Source organism: Melospiza melodia, chromosome 8, assembly GCF_035770615.1.
Source record: "Melospiza melodia melodia isolate bMelMel2 chromosome 8, bMelMel2.pri, whole genome shotgun sequence".
In the NCBI taxonomy this organism is placed as follows: Eukaryota; Metazoa; Chordata; class Aves; order Passeriformes; family Passerellidae; genus Melospiza; species Melospiza melodia.
Genome location: NC_086201.1, coordinates 17057599 through 17072994, shown reverse-complemented (window position 1 = coordinate 17072994; position 15396 = coordinate 17057599). Strand labels below are relative to the sequence as shown.

The 15396-nt window shown below is 39.6% G+C and overlaps 1 protein-coding gene across 3 annotated transcripts in view; it reads left to right on the top strand.

Annotated features, from left to right (window-relative positions):
- KCNH7 (potassium voltage-gated channel subfamily H member 7) overlaps positions 1–10678 on the top strand; it is a 207170-nt gene extending 196492 nt beyond the window's left edge. For all 3 annotated transcript variants that reach the window (XM_063162002.1, XM_063162000.1, XM_063162001.1), the window contains 3 exons: positions 3381–3546; positions 6934–7126; positions 7778–10678. In XM_063162002.1, coding sequence (XP_063018072.1) covers positions 3381–3546; positions 6934–7126; positions 7778–8041 — 623 coding nt within the window. In that variant the 3' untranslated portion in view covers positions 8042–10678. The remainder of the gene's footprint in view (positions 1–3380; positions 3547–6933; positions 7127–7777) is intronic.
- The last annotated feature ends 4718 nt before the right edge of the window (positions 10679–15396 follow it).

The following is a 15396-nucleotide window of genomic DNA, read 5'->3' as shown; positions in this document are numbered from 1 at the left end:
GGTCAATAAGATTAGCTTTTCCTGATAAATGTTTTAAACTAAATTTTTACTTCTGCTATTAGAGATTGATTAGAACTTACCATAAGAGTAGTTACAAACATAATAAACTCGTGAAAAAAAAACTCTGCTTTTATGTATCCTCATATAGTGTCTTATAAATCTTGGATGAAAATGCCCTTGTATAAAGCTAGTCTAATTCATTACCTGTGACTGATACATATTTAATTATTTTTTGTTTTGTTTTAAGCCTTGGTCATTACTTCAATGAATGGAAAGAAAATGAAAAATGCATTCTATAATTTGGCAGAAGCAGTATAAATGTCTCACTCATAATCTTAGAATGCAACTTTTAAATTTTGAACATATGGCTCTTTTGTTTAGATCTGAGAATTTTTCTGTAGCTGTTAGCTCTATGTAAAAAAATTAATTCTGTTTTCACTTGGTCATTATTTGGGCTAAAAGACTGATTCTTCAATTCTTCTGGTGAACCTAGTGATACATTTATTGACTTAGTTTCCAGTCTAAGATTCTTCAAACCCTGGAAGATCTGAGTTGGTTATACAGTTGTAGCTGCTGATGGGGTTTTCTGGGATTATTAACAAATATGTAATGCTTGAAAAGACACTTAGATGAGTTGCACCATATTTTATAGAGTATTAACTTGCTTACCGTGTGTGAACTTATTTTGTTGTTTCAGTGCCAAATCATTTGCTTTGTCACAAATTAAGCATCTATTACAATAGTCTCCAAATACATATTCTGGGGAAAAAAAAAGCTGTGATTTCCCCAGGATAATCCATGGCATTGAAAATCTGTGATTTTAATGAATGACTTATTGTTTGAAATAACCAACATCTTTTTTTTACAACATTGATGTTTTTGCTGGACACTAAAAAGCAGTGAAATGCTCTTGAAATTCACTGCTTATAAGTTACTGGATCTACAAAACCCATTGCACCTCAACTCATAGTTTGAAACTTTACCCCTCAATTTTTCATAGTATGCTTCATTCAGTTTGATGAGAGATTTCCAGCTTTTCCTTGGACACTGCAAATTGTACCACACGTGCCTCCTAAAACCAAATTGCCAAATGCTTCTGTGACACCCTTTATCTCTTCCTTTCCATTGGCTTAAGTTCCTGAGAAGCAGAACAGATTTCTGTGTAGCCCAGATGAAATCTCTTTCCTCTTGCTTCTGCCCAGTGCATAAAATCAGTTACTGATTGTCACATGAAATTCAAACACTCTACAGCTCCAGGAAACCTTCTACCACCTGCTAACCAAAGATCAGATAATACAATAATGACTTTTGTCTGATATAAACAAACAAACAACAACAAAAAAAGAGAGATAAGAAAATCTCCTACACTTGGAATCATGTAGCGAGAGCTCCCCTTCCTGGCTAAATGTAGTTGAAATACTAAATCTGACTGGGAACTTCTTTTTTTTTTTCTTTACTTAGAGAAACACTGCTCAATGACATGTTTGAAAAGGATTAGCTATTAGCATTTGGACAAAGCTCTTACATGTCACCCACACTGTGAGGTTTTTTTCTCTTCTCTTTGAAACATGGCTCTAGCTGCTATGGTTACTTAGAAAAATTTCACAAGTGTGAAATGAATGTAACCTATGCTGAGTTAACAGCGTGCAGTGCCAAGAGAAGTGTAAGGAGAAGCTCTGAGCAAATCATTCAGGGACTGATGTGGGATTCAAATCCAACTGCAGATGCCTTGTAAGCAGTCAAGGATTTTGCCCAGCTGTATGCTGAAGCAGCAGCCTGGGTGCAACAAGAAGTTTAATTTATTGTATAACTTCCTGTAGTTAAATAATTACAAATACAACTCTAATGGGAATAGTATTGAGCAGATGTTAAAATTTAAACAGACTTTTTTTATCACATCAAAGAAGAATGAGTGATTCTGACCATTTTTACTGTTTGATTGACAGATTAACTCAGAGTAAACAAAGACTATGGGGAGCAGGTTTTGCTGTAGAAAAAGCACTGTTCAACCTATGTCACCTGTAGCCTCTGCAAAGGTGACAGCAAGATCTTCATTCTGTACAATAAGTACAGCAAGTATATCCCCATGATAATTGAGGTGTAACCTTTCAACAACTTGGTGAACAGGAGAAATGGCATAAAGCCAAGAATATAACTAATTAATAAATCCACAGATGCATAAATTAAGTAAACTGAGAGAGGAAAGAGAAATAGCCCAAACCAGAAGTCCAAGCAAAAGGAAAGAGTGTCTCTGAGCTCTGTTTGGTAGTGCTTTGTCACAGAGATCCAAGAACTGGGAGGGTCAAGAGGGATGAAATTTGGGTGCAGCAGGTATAGAGTAAGACCTGGAATAATCATCATCATTTTTTTCACAGGGGCTGGAGATAAAGAAAAAAATATAAATTACTCATATAAGGAGTATTTTTAGATACATCATGTTCACCATGAAGCTTCATTTAATATCAAAGTGATCTGTGGCTGACCCAGAAATGCTGAATATTTTATTCTTTTAGGAGTCTGAAATCCTTAAACAAAATGAACAGGCACCTTTCACCCCACAGTACCGTAGGAGTTTCAGAGATGTGCTTTAAACAGAGGTGAAAGGATTGGGTGGGAGAGTAATGATGCTAAAAGCAACATCAATGAAAATCAATTTCCTTTATGAAAATAATAAGCAGTACCCTTTTGCTAGCAGCATGAGCTGCATTAAATGGCCCTTGTCTCAGAGAAAACATATTACACTTCTCCAACCTAAGAAGTGTTGCAGTTATGGGTAAGAAAGGCAGCTCCCTGAGGCCTGGCACCTTTCTCTAGAGGGGACATTCCAATGCACAGTACCACATGCTCACGGCTGCAATTTCAATGCAGCAAATCCTTCTTTCACACCAAAGAACTAAGCAGGGAATACACTTCAGTAGCACATTCAAGGGCAAGAGAAGGCATCTTAGGCCTCTGAAGCACACTATCAAAGACATTCAAGGACATCATTTAAAGTCTTTAGGTTAGAACAAGAACTTCTATTTTCATTGAATAAAAAAATTGCTAAAAATACACTGAGAAAATTTGGGATCCATTTGTAAAATAATTGAAACAAAACTAAAGAGAAGCCATTCAGTGGCAGAACTCTGATGATGCTGACTAGAAAAAGCGGCTTGTTTATTTGCAGCTTCAAAATGTTAGCCTGTATGTGACCACTTTTATCTTTCCTTAAGGAGTGTTAAGGAACAAAGAGAGATGTTCAGTCTCCCTGGCTAATGTACCAGTTTAGCTTCCAATGTTTTGAGAAACTCAGTAAATGGGATGCTTGAGAAGTTTCAACCTCTCTAAATCTATGTATATAAAACTATACTTTTATATGTTGTTTTTGTTTTTTTAATCAGACATCAACAAAAGAAACTGGGAGCAGGAGAACATCCAGGAGTACCAGGACTCCCCAGTTCAGCCAGCATTATCCCATGTTACATGGGGAATCTGTGAAACTGAAAGTGATTTTATATACGGGGAAGTGGAGAATCGATTAGATTTACTTCAAGAGCAACTTAACAGGTAAAAACAAATAGAAAATAGCCTGTGTGTGAAAGAGTACATAATACAACTGATATTGAAGATGCTACAGAAGGAATGAGTCTGTGCAGGAGGTTTCCAAAAGCATTCAGATCGTCAGAAGCTTGAAAATATGTGTAATGGGAATATCACTTTTTTGTGTGTATGTATTCTGAGGAGGCCGTGTATCAGCTAAGTTAGGCTTTCCAGAATCTTGGAAAAACCAATTCTGGGAAATCTGGATACACAGTTTTTAAAAGTTGCCAGAATATTCATGTCTTTTGCTTCTAGGTACGCACATTAGCTACTCTGAATGGCTTTGCAGTAGAGCTCTTTTCCTCAGCTGACTGTTTTAGACCATCTTTTAAACCAAGAAGGTGTACAGAGACGCCTCGAATTGTTAAATTTAAATCTCACCTCATCAAGAGTGCTGTTCCTAGATCACAGAACCATCCAGCAATTTGGGTTAGAAAGGACATTAAAGATCACCTAGTTCCAACCCCCTGCCACGGGCAGGGACACAAAACAGCAGTTTTCAGTATCTTCAAGATCTGAAGTACATTTTCTTTCTTGGAGACTCAAAGTACACCAGCTGCCTGCTTTTTAAAATGTATTGCAGATGAATTCCCTTTTTGATGCGTTAACTCTTTTTGCAACTCTATAATAAGTAATACCTGGGAATATGCAAAAGCACAATACTTATACCTGTTACAACAGAAAAATTATACTTTCTTCATCAGAGTCCAATATCACTTTTGCTTAATATATGGCACTTTATATATATATTATGCTTAATATATATTTATTAAGCATAATATATATTAATTATTACCTATTAATAGATATTATTATATCTTATATTATTAATAGAAATTATTAATAATAGATATTATGCTTAATATATCTTGCTTTACTGGCAGCTAAGCAGCACAGCTTACAGCATCTTAAAAATATGGTTACAAAATTTTGATCCATCCTTCACTGTAATTTACCATGTAACTTCACTTAAATTGCCCTATGCTCAGGACTATTGATTTTTTTCATTATTTTCACTCTGTAATTTCATTAATTTAAATATTTTTCCATGGCAAATACTATGACACACACTCAGTCCTAATCATACTTTAGTAGCTATTCAGTGGCATTCTGCACTGAATATTTTAGCAATCAGTTTAAAGCCAAGTTAACTGCATATTGATTCCTTCATCCACCAGAAGCCAATCAAACAAGAATATTTTACATTCCTGAATATGGCATAATGCATTAAAAGGACATTTTTAACACTTAACCCTAAACTGCTGTAATTTCTAGTTAAAATCAAGTAATCTAATTAGCTGCAAATGTCACATAACTAAATGCCTGCAGGATCCCCATCAACAGTACATAGTCTTTTGGTAACAATTCATTTTCTGAAACCTTAAGCTCTCAAAACTGAAGTTATACCTCAAAGTTACCATTGTTTTATCATGCAAGTTGTCAGTATTTTCTTCTGTCAGAAAATATAATTTTTGCTGAAAAACTAAGAATTAAATTTTTATGTATTTTATTATATCACTTTATTCTTTAAACTATTCTCATGTTTTAAAAGCTTTTCATGCTTTTGGTATTTGGGGCCTTGCTGGATTTTCTACTAATATAACAAACAATATCCTTTCCTGCCTTTGTCACTTCTGACTTGCTAGCTTAAAAAGCATGGTCACTTCTCCCTGAATTTTTCCATGCCAAGTTAGAGGCTTGGCATAACAGTCAATTATTGAATTGACATAGAGGGCTAGAAAGCCCTCTGTGTACAAGGAATATGTCCCTAGAATTATCTCTGTTTCTTCTCTTTAAGCAATTGGAATTTCATGGACACTATGGGCCAAGTATTTAGGCCAGTTCTCCTATTTGTTTAGGTAGCATGGATTTATGCAATGATGATGAATAAACACTACCAGAGACACTCTTTCATTTGAAGTACAAGGAAACATTCATGTACTAACAAAGTAAGAGGGGAGCAATTTTAGAGTTAATTCAAAGCCAAAAATAATTTTGAATGGATATCCTCCAATGCTACCTTTTATTCACTGAGGGGTTAAGGCCCAGGTGTAGCAGATGGAAGTTCTCTGGATGGTGGCATGTTCCTGCAGCATTTCACCCTGTGGCATCAGCACTGGGCTTGTGTGAGAGCAGCACATTGGCTAGTAGCAAGGAACCCAAGGGCGCTGACCAAGAGGGCAAGTAGGGCACCTCGGACTCTGACAGTCAGAAGTCTGAGTTTGGGCTGGTTTTTTCTGAGAGCTGATGCCACAAAATCATCTTTTTCTGATGAAGGAAGAAACAGCATCCCAAATGCACTTCAGTCATACCTTTTGGATTCATTTCACAGATGCTTTTATAAATAAATGATACAGGCAATGGACAACTCCAACAGGATAAAAAATAACATCAGTGCAGCACATGGTAAAAGCATAAATCTGACAGCACGGGATCAATTCTGCTACTGTAGGGAGCCCAAGTGGTAACATTCACAACATTAAAGGCTGCTGACAAAGATTTGTTTACTCTGTCAGAAGCTCAGTTGCTGTACAGAAGGCTGTATTATCTGCATTACCATCTGTCAGCATGTGCTGTAGGCTTCCAGCAGCTGGGAAGGTACAAAAGGCATTACCTTTTCCTGAGTTTGTCACAGGTTTTGGCAAGACCATTTAAAAATCATTTCAGTGCTATGGAGTTGTAAGTATGAACAAAATAATCAGTTCGAGGGTTTCAGAAGTCATATACAAATTTATAAAAAGGTGAAAAACGTTTTTAAATGTACAAAATTTGAACATTAGAAATGCTGACATTAATTTTGAGGCCTGCATAAGTTTGAATAAATTTTCACAGTAATGAGAATTGGGAAGTTGGATTTTTGATGGTTTTGGAAACATCTTTCTTTTTCTAACTGTGGAAAAACACAAATGCAGTTTCTGCTTAGTTCAGTGCATTGTATCAGCATGTCAGAATTCCTTGTCAGATGCATCAAAATAATGTCCCATGCCCAGCCAGCACAAATCACTTTAGTTACAATGAAGAGAATACATTTATTCCAGTTATTTTCAACCAGATATGCAGTCCCCTGTGTTGCTTCTTGTTGCAAATCTAAGGCACAGTGATGAACTCATTGTTAGTGTAGCAAAAACCAGAGAAAAGCTTGCAGGTATGTTCTGCAAGGGAAAGGGAGAGCCCGAAGCTTTGGAAGGGCTCAGTACTCCCTCTACTGTTCTCTCCTATTTAAGACATGTTCAGGCCACAACAAGCAATGGTTTTACTGGGAAACTGCAGGTCCCTCTTGAACACCTCTGTTCTCAGTGCATAAAATGCACCTGTTCCTGGCCATGAGCTAACGATTTCATGTTCCCTCTCTAGGCTTGAATCCCAAATGACTGCTGATATCCAAACCATCCTGCAGCTTCTGCAAAGGCAGTCAACACTCATTCCACCTGCCTATAGCATGGTGACAGCAAGTGCAGAGTATCAAGAGCCAGCAGTCCGGGTCATACAAAAGCTTCAGCCTGCAGCATCAATTAAAACAGACAGAAGTTTCAGTCCTTCATCTCAGGCAAGTACATGTCCATAAGATCAAAAGAGGTTTCCTAGTCTTCTTGTCTTATGAGGAAGAAATGCACCAATCTAGTGCTGGTACACTAGTTTAAGGAATATGAAATTATTATTTTGACCTAGCACCTCCACAGTGGACTTAAACACCACAATTTCAGAGGTCACATTTTCTATGAGGGTTGTAGAGATTCATACAATGATCTTATAATCAGACAGATTTACCTAATTGTAATTTTTTTTATAAAAGTTAGCAGAAAAGGAATCCAAGTGGTTAGAATGTTCAGAATTAAGCAATTCTGGAGTTATGCTCTAAAACAGAACTTCCTATTCCAGAATGTTGATTTCCATGCTCTTAGACTGGGTCTCAAGAGTAATCAGTCCTTCAGAAAGGGCTGCTAATATGTGTATCTTGATGTCATATTAGCAGGTCTGAGAGGAGGAAAAGATATCCAGACTTCTACAATTAATCAGCAGAATTGCATTCAATCACATTAAATCAAATGCAGTACCATGTAAAAAAATATTTCTACACTGTTTAATTTTCAAAAATTATTTTCCATCAACCATCTGAATGTGCTAATTTTGAACAGAACAAGGGCCTGGAAGAGACCAATATAATTATTACCATCTTGGGTTTTTTCTTCCCTTACAGTGTCCTGAAATTTCAGATGTTGAAAAATCAAAACTGAAATCCAAAGAATCCTCAAGCGGAGTGCATCTGAGCACAGCCTCAGAAGACAACCTGGCTTCTTTTTTAGACCAAGAACGTGACCAGTCTGTAGAGCCACCCCCACAGCCTTGTAAAACTTGTCTCCCTCCAATTAGGCACCCTTCCTTGCCAGAATCTTCACTAAGCACTGTAGGAATCTTGAGTCTTCATAGGCATGTTTCTGATCCTGGTCTTCCTGGGAAATAGTACTTTTATACTATTACTTCACATAAAAATGTAAGTGCTTTTAATGGCTGTTTCTCCTTTTTTTTTTTTTTTTTTTTTTTTTTTGTATTTAAATCCTCTATACTTGACTCAGGGGCTACAAGGAATATACCATTATATGCAAAAGTACTGTATATTTTCCTAAATCTGAAGCTTGTAAGGTAAAGTTGAGCAGTTCTGATGTAAATATATATATACACACACTAACTGTATGTTCCAAATGTAAAACTGCCAGCATTCTCAAGGCACCTTATATTTTTATTTTTTTTTAATAACATGCATGTTCTGAAATTACAGTTTACGTTGCATGGAGATTACCATTTACTGCTGTCATGGAAATAGTATTTTACTGTGGATATGTCTTCAGAGCAAATAGGAGACCAATAACAATAATTCACATAGAAAAACTCCTACCTGACCAAGCTAAAATTCAAGAAAAATGCTCTTCTAGCTCACTTTTGAAACTTGATTTATCTTTCTTGTAGTGAGCTTTTTCTACTACATCACAATGAGTCTGAATCTGAAGAAGGAATAGGGTAACCAAATTTTCTGAGTTTGAAACAATTAGGACAGAGAACACAGCCTCCTTTCAAACTAGTTAAAGTAGGGTAGTATTTTAACAGAGAGGAAAACTGCCATGTGGTGCAAAGTATCACCATAGGTCACATCCACAAACTGCATTAAATTGAATCATTTGTTTCCATCACATTTTGGGTTTTGATTTTTGTACTGTTATTTTTTAAATTGCATCATAGAATTCAGGTGTGATGAGCAGACAGGTGCTTTTCATCTGTCACACAAACATAATCAAATGCAATAAACCTAATTTCTATGTAATGCAGAAGACTGTGTTCCTTTTGTTCAATACAAATTATTAACAATGTTTTAATTTAAAAATATTTTACACATTTTTGTTTTATAATTATTAGGGTGGCTGTTTGCAGTTACCTCTTTGTACTGACTGGCCCCTCTACAATGCTCACACACACACTCACACCCCACAGGTGCTGTGGACGTGTGCATGTGTGTATTTTATAGCTGTACATAGGTGTGTATGTATGTGTATGTGTATATATATTTATACACACACATACACACAAGTGTGTGTATATACCTACACTTACATGTAGGAGTATAGATATAGAGCTATATATATATATATGTATATATGTAAAATCACTTTCAGGAACAATTGTAAACTTTCTTATTACAAAATGAGTAAGCTTAGCTTGTGTCCAAAGCTGACTACATTAGAATAAAATGATCTAAGGTCTGTAGGCTTTAAATACAGTATGTACTGTATGTGCATAATGCTTTGTGAATACTTAGATTTAATTTTATTAAAATATTATTCTGCTTCAAATGTTGTGTTTCTTTTAGAAGGAAATTATGTTTTTATTACTGCTTTCAAATATTTTTACATATCCATTATGATTTTCTAATCTTATAGTTCTAATGTGAAATTCCTCTAGCATGAGTACTCTTTACAGAAAAGCATGTAATCCAGTTAGAGTGGGAGCACATAAATTTTACCTAAAACCAAGCTAAACCCCCTGTCCAAAATCAGTGCTACAGAGAGATGCAATAGTGACTGTCCCTCACATAGATACATTCCTTGTATGTTGGGGTCAGAATCAAACGTGACACTTCAGTCATACACAGCTGGTAGATAAACCCAAGGTGGGTAAATCTTTCCTCATTTAAAATTAGTGTGAGTGTTAAGCTGCTGAGCATGGTTCTGCTTTACCTTTGCTTTTAAGGATACCAAAATAAATTAAGTCAATACTTTTGTCACTCAAAAGATAAACCAACCCTTCCCATACAAGATCAAATTTTCTACTGCCTCATACTACTCTTGATTGTTGAAAGGTCCAAATGGTAAAACAGGCTGACTGTTCTACCGCGATGACAGGAGGGCTGAACTGCTCCGTGCCTTGCAGGGTCAGATCCTAGTATCAGGAACATTAATCCACAAATGCCCGAGGTTTATGTCCAAAAAGGAGACAGAGGACTCCTGCAACTTGATTAGAATAAAGGGAAGGAGAGTCCCTGGGGCACACACCCGTGGGGTTTTCTCTCAGTTTTGGAGCTGCAGCCTCCTTTTATCCTGAACTCCCGGCCACACGTTGCCCCCTTCCTTACCCCACTGGCTGAGGAACTAGAAAGGTACAGCCTTCCCAAACTCCCTACCACATATTCCCCCTTGAACCTGTCATTTTACCCTGACGTTCAGGCTCGTGCAGACCCTTGCCTGTTTCAGGAGCAAAGCTGTCTGGGCTCTGCAACAAACTCGCTGCTTGAGGTTAGTAAAGACATTGAGACCCATTTCAAAGGCCTTACCACCCATACCCTCACCCATGGAATTGTTTGTAAAGACATTAGCACACATCTTTCCTCCCACTAGGGACCAGTCAGAAACTCTGCCTGCATATACTTCAGTGGAAACAAGAGTGTTGGATAACAAATACCTTCTGTGAGGTTTTGTTGTTTGGATTTTTTTAAATAGCAAGTGTTAAGGACTTCTGCTCTATCTCAGCCTGGTAACTAACACTCATGTCTGTTGCAAGAAACAAGTTAGCACATTTTCTAAAAAGGCATTTGTTATGCTACTTTCTAAAAAGTCTGGTATAAAATAAAAATAAAATTAATGAAAAATATAATGCATGAGCATTGCTTTACAAAAGGCCTTTTGTCCAATTTTATCACCTGGTATTTTCTCATTACCGCAAAGAGATTGAGCAAAGCAGGTGGCCTGAGGAAGGAGCATTGGGGAGGGAAGAGGAAGAGTGACAACTACTGCAGTCAGTCAAAGTGAAGGAAAAGCTACACTTACTCCATTTTCTGGCTCAAAAAGACTTTGTTTCTTCCTTTGTCCTTGTACCAAGGAAAAAAAATCTCAAATGGGTGCAAATAAGGGAGACTTCTTAAAGTTATGGAGATTCTAAGCTCCCTGCCAAGGAATCCAGAAAAGATTAAAGTGTAGTTGCAACATTCTAGCTACCCCTTCCTTGCCACCAAAAGATCTGGCTTCTCAGGTAACTTCTTTTCTGGGTGAGGTTCAATGAAGACCCACTGCTTCAACATTTTTTCTTCCAGAAACAGGTAAAAACCAGTGAGTATGGAAATTTATTAATTTTCTAAACAGCAAAAATTGCCCCTTTTATTTGCAGGTGATTTTGCTGGGAGTTTTTGGGAGGGTTTTTTGAAGGGTGGGCCTCCCTATAAGTCCAGTCTGGTTTTCACTTGATAGAAATGGGTCTGTGTTATCCAAATCAAACTAAGAATAATAATGTCAAGGGTTGTATACCCAACACAGCTGTAACAAGATCCATAGAAGCTTTCAGAACTTTAGGAGCAAGTTTTGGGTTTGCTTGAGCTTAGGAACATTTGGCTATGTATATTAAAAACTTGTGGCTAAAAATAAATATAAATTATAAGTTGTAAATATAGAGAAGTCTCCTGAAAATTCAGGAATAGCTAAAGTAGCTGAAGTACAAAATCTCCTTGTGGACAATCACTTCAAATGTGAGAGGTGAGACTGTAAGATCAGCACAGCTCTTGATGGAGCTAATTGGCTCCTACCAGTTACAAATGTAGTTCAACATTTAAAGCAAAGGAGAGGTTGTGATGCTTTTCAATAGTTAAGCTGTGCAGCAACCTGAACTATTTGGATGTGCACATTCATCTACAGGCACAGATTTAGATTTACTGTAATACACAGTAGTCATGTGTCTTGACCCAACTGCTGTTTCCTGGAAGTACACAACCAGCTGCACGTCTCTTTTCTTCTATGTTCGATTGCTGTTCACTTTGCAAATGCATTTTCTGATCTCCCACCTCGCTGCTGGCTCTCCACAGATGGACCTCTCTTCCCTTTTCCTGCTGTAAATTGTGCCCTAGCAATTTCATCTCTCTGGTGAGCACTCATCAAAGTTCCTGTCTCATTCACCAGCATCATAAGTAACATACAAAAAGCTGAAATGCACTACTTGGCAGAGCCTCTGGCTGCCTGCTGAGGTGAAGCAACTGGAGTCTTGCCCACTGATAAATTGTAAGTCTTCTTATTGGAGCTGCTGAGCTCTAAAATGCTGAGCACAAATAGAATCTCAGGAGACTGCAACACCAGCACAGCAGAAGGAACGATTCCTCCCATGACTGGTGTACTTATTACCACACCTGCAGATCAGCACCCTTAATCTTCCCATCCTCTCTGTTAAATATTCTTTATAAATATTCACACACTGTGAGCAGCGTGTAAGAATGTACACTGCACGGTGCAGTGCGGCGATGTGCTGTGCAGAGCTGTGCTGTGCGGCGCAGTGTGGTGCAGTGTGCTGATGTGTGGTGCTGTGCTGTGCAGTGTAGTGCAGTGTGCTGATGTGCAGTGCTGTGCTGTGCAGCGTGGTGCTGTGCAGTGTAGTGCTGTGCAGTGCTGTGTGCTGATGTGCGGTGCGGTGCTGTGCAGTGCTGTGCGCTGATGCGCTGATGTGCGGTGTGGTGCTGTGCAGTGTGGTGCAGTGCTGTGTGCTGATGTGCGGTGCGGTGCTGTGTGCTGATATGCAGTGCGGTGCGATGCTGTGCTGTGCAGCGCGGTGCGGTGCGCTGATGTGCGGTGTAATGCTGTGTGCTGATATGTAGTGCGGTGCTGTGCTGTGCAGTGCTCTGCGCTGATGTGCGGTCCGGTGCTGTGCAGTGTGATGCGGTGCGGTGCTGTGCAGTGTGATGCGGTGCGGTGCTGTGCAGTGCTGTGCACTGATGCGCTGATGTGCAGTGCCGTGCTGTGCAGTGGTGTGCAGTGCTGTATGCTGTGCAGTGCGGTGCAGTGCTGTGTGCTGATGTGCAGTGCGGTGCGGTGCAGTGCGGTGCTGTGCGCTGATGCGCGGTGCAGTGCTGTGTGCTGATATGCGGCGTGGTGCGGTGCTGTGCAGTGCTGTGTGCTGATGTGCGGTGCGGTGCGGTGCTGTGCAGTGCTGTGTGCTGATGTGCGGTGCGGTGCGGTGCGGTGCGGTGCGGTGCGGTGCGGTGATGTGCAGTGCTGTGCAGAGCAGGGCAGTGCGGTGCTGTGCGCTGACGTGCGGTGAGGTGCGATGCGGTGCTGAGCCGCGACGGCTCGGCCACGTCCCGGCTTCCCCGCTGCGCTCCGGCCGAGCAGGAAGGGCAGCGTCGGGTCTGTAGCGGGCCGGGCGGTGGCACTGCGCAGCCTTTGTGATAGCCGAGGGGAAAGCCGAGTGCTCCTCCCCTGCGCTGCCAGAGCGACTGCTATGAACCCTGACACCAATTTCAATTACATCTGAAAGGGACAAAGGTCTCAAAAATCGGTGTAAATGTCCAGGAGAGCGATAGTCAGGGTATTTCCATTATTCGTGGTCAGAGCAGGAGCTCAGCCATCATCTGTGCAACCTCACACTAGCTGGAATAAACATGTAACATTCTTTATCTGTGGAAGTCTCAAATGTCCTTTTAATGTCTGCAAACTCTTAGAGCCAGTAAAGGATTGTTTTGGAATTAACATACAGCCTGATTTACCACTACAGTGTACACAACAAAGCAAACACACAAACAACCCATCTGCACACAGAATGTCCTGTGGGCTCCCAAAACTGAGCAAGAAAGGCTCATGTGCCTTCCAGCGAAGGTGCTGGAGACAGAAGAAAAAGTACTAGGGGGAAGGAAATCTTTCAAGGGAAAGTTGCATAAAGTAGAAATGAAAAAGTAATGATGAAATAACAGTGAAACTAGAGATAAGCATAAGAATGATGAAATGAAAGTAAAAACAAATTAAGTTCTTCTACAAAAGAAGCCTCCAGCTAAAGGAAGCTCCTCTGAGAGCAGACTACTGCAGCATATCTCAACGTGACAAGCAGCTGAGGGTACAATTTGAACTACAGAATACTTTAGGCTGGGAAAGGACCTCTGGAGATAGCTGGCTTTCTTTTAAAAGCAAGACATTTAATCAAGGACACTGTCAAGCAAAGTCTTGAATCTTCTTCAACACTTCCTTCTATTGAGGAAATTTTTGCTACTTCTCTAAGCAATATATTCCAATGTCTAATTGTTTCTAGAGAGGATAATATTTTCTTCTGACACCTAGAGATAATTTCCCCCAGAGAAACATATTCCAATTCCCCTTTGTCCTATGTACCCCAGTGAAGAAACATCCAACTTTTAGGAGCTGAAGAACTGTTGGTGTCCCAAGAGAGGTTCTTTCACCCAGTTTGCAAGAAACTGATCTACACAGAGAATCAAGGTATTTGATTTATTTACAGTTCTGCCTTGCACAGAAGGAGGTGCTTGGTGGCAAATTCACAGTCAGCACCATGACTGTCAACATTTTTTTACATTTTATCAGACAAAGGCATTAACACTCATTGGCTACAAGTTACAAAGTTTTTCACATTAATTAGTACTCTTTTTTCTATTGGTTAAACTATTCCCTCGCTTCTTATGCTGATTAGTCCACATGCCCAGCCTTTCTCTTCTTCTGAGTCAGTGTTTCCTGGATTGGTGGTCTGTGAATCAGTGGTCAGAACCTCGTCAGGCCAGAATTACCTTCTATGCAGTCAGAGCCAATCTCAGCACAATTGCTGAAATGTCTTCATTATTTTTTCCCTTACCTTGGGAGTCCTGCCAAATGTCCTTGAGGCCCATAAATTGTGTTCTTTGGTTCTGCTATCAGTGATACATCCTTATTCCCAGGCTTTGTTAACCTCCCCCTAGGTCTGAGATCATTGAAACATGCCAAAGCCCTAGACCTGAACAAGGCAATTTTACTAACAAATAAATTATCTTTCTAACACCCAAATATCACTGCGGTTGCATCTCCCCGACCCTTATTTTCTCCAGGCTTTGTAAATGTAGTTCTTTCAAATGTGTGACAGGCTCTCCAATCCTGTTGGCCCCTGGACTCTACAATTTTTCAGTCCTTTGAACTGCCCCGGACCAAAACTGAACACAGTAATCCAGGCACTCTCTGTTTATCATTTTGCTTTATCCCAGAATCACACTGAGGTTCCCCAAACCCCCACCATGGAAACGAAGACTGCTTCTGAAGCTCAGTGACATGTACGGTATGGGTGAAACCTCATCTCAGGGAGAGATCTTCCATGGCTTCAGACGCCAACCAAGCACCTCCTATTGCTGCCACTGCGTGCCGGGGCAGCAGCCAGCGCCCAAAACCCTGACACGCTGTGAGCGGCCCGGGAAGTGAGCACTCATGAGTGGAAAATGAAAGAGATGTTTCCGTTTATGACTGTGTTTTTCAGCCCACGGTTACTGTCAAAGGTTTCGTTACTGGCAAAGGTTTCGTTTTCAACACTGAGGAGTGGCACTGAGCAGTG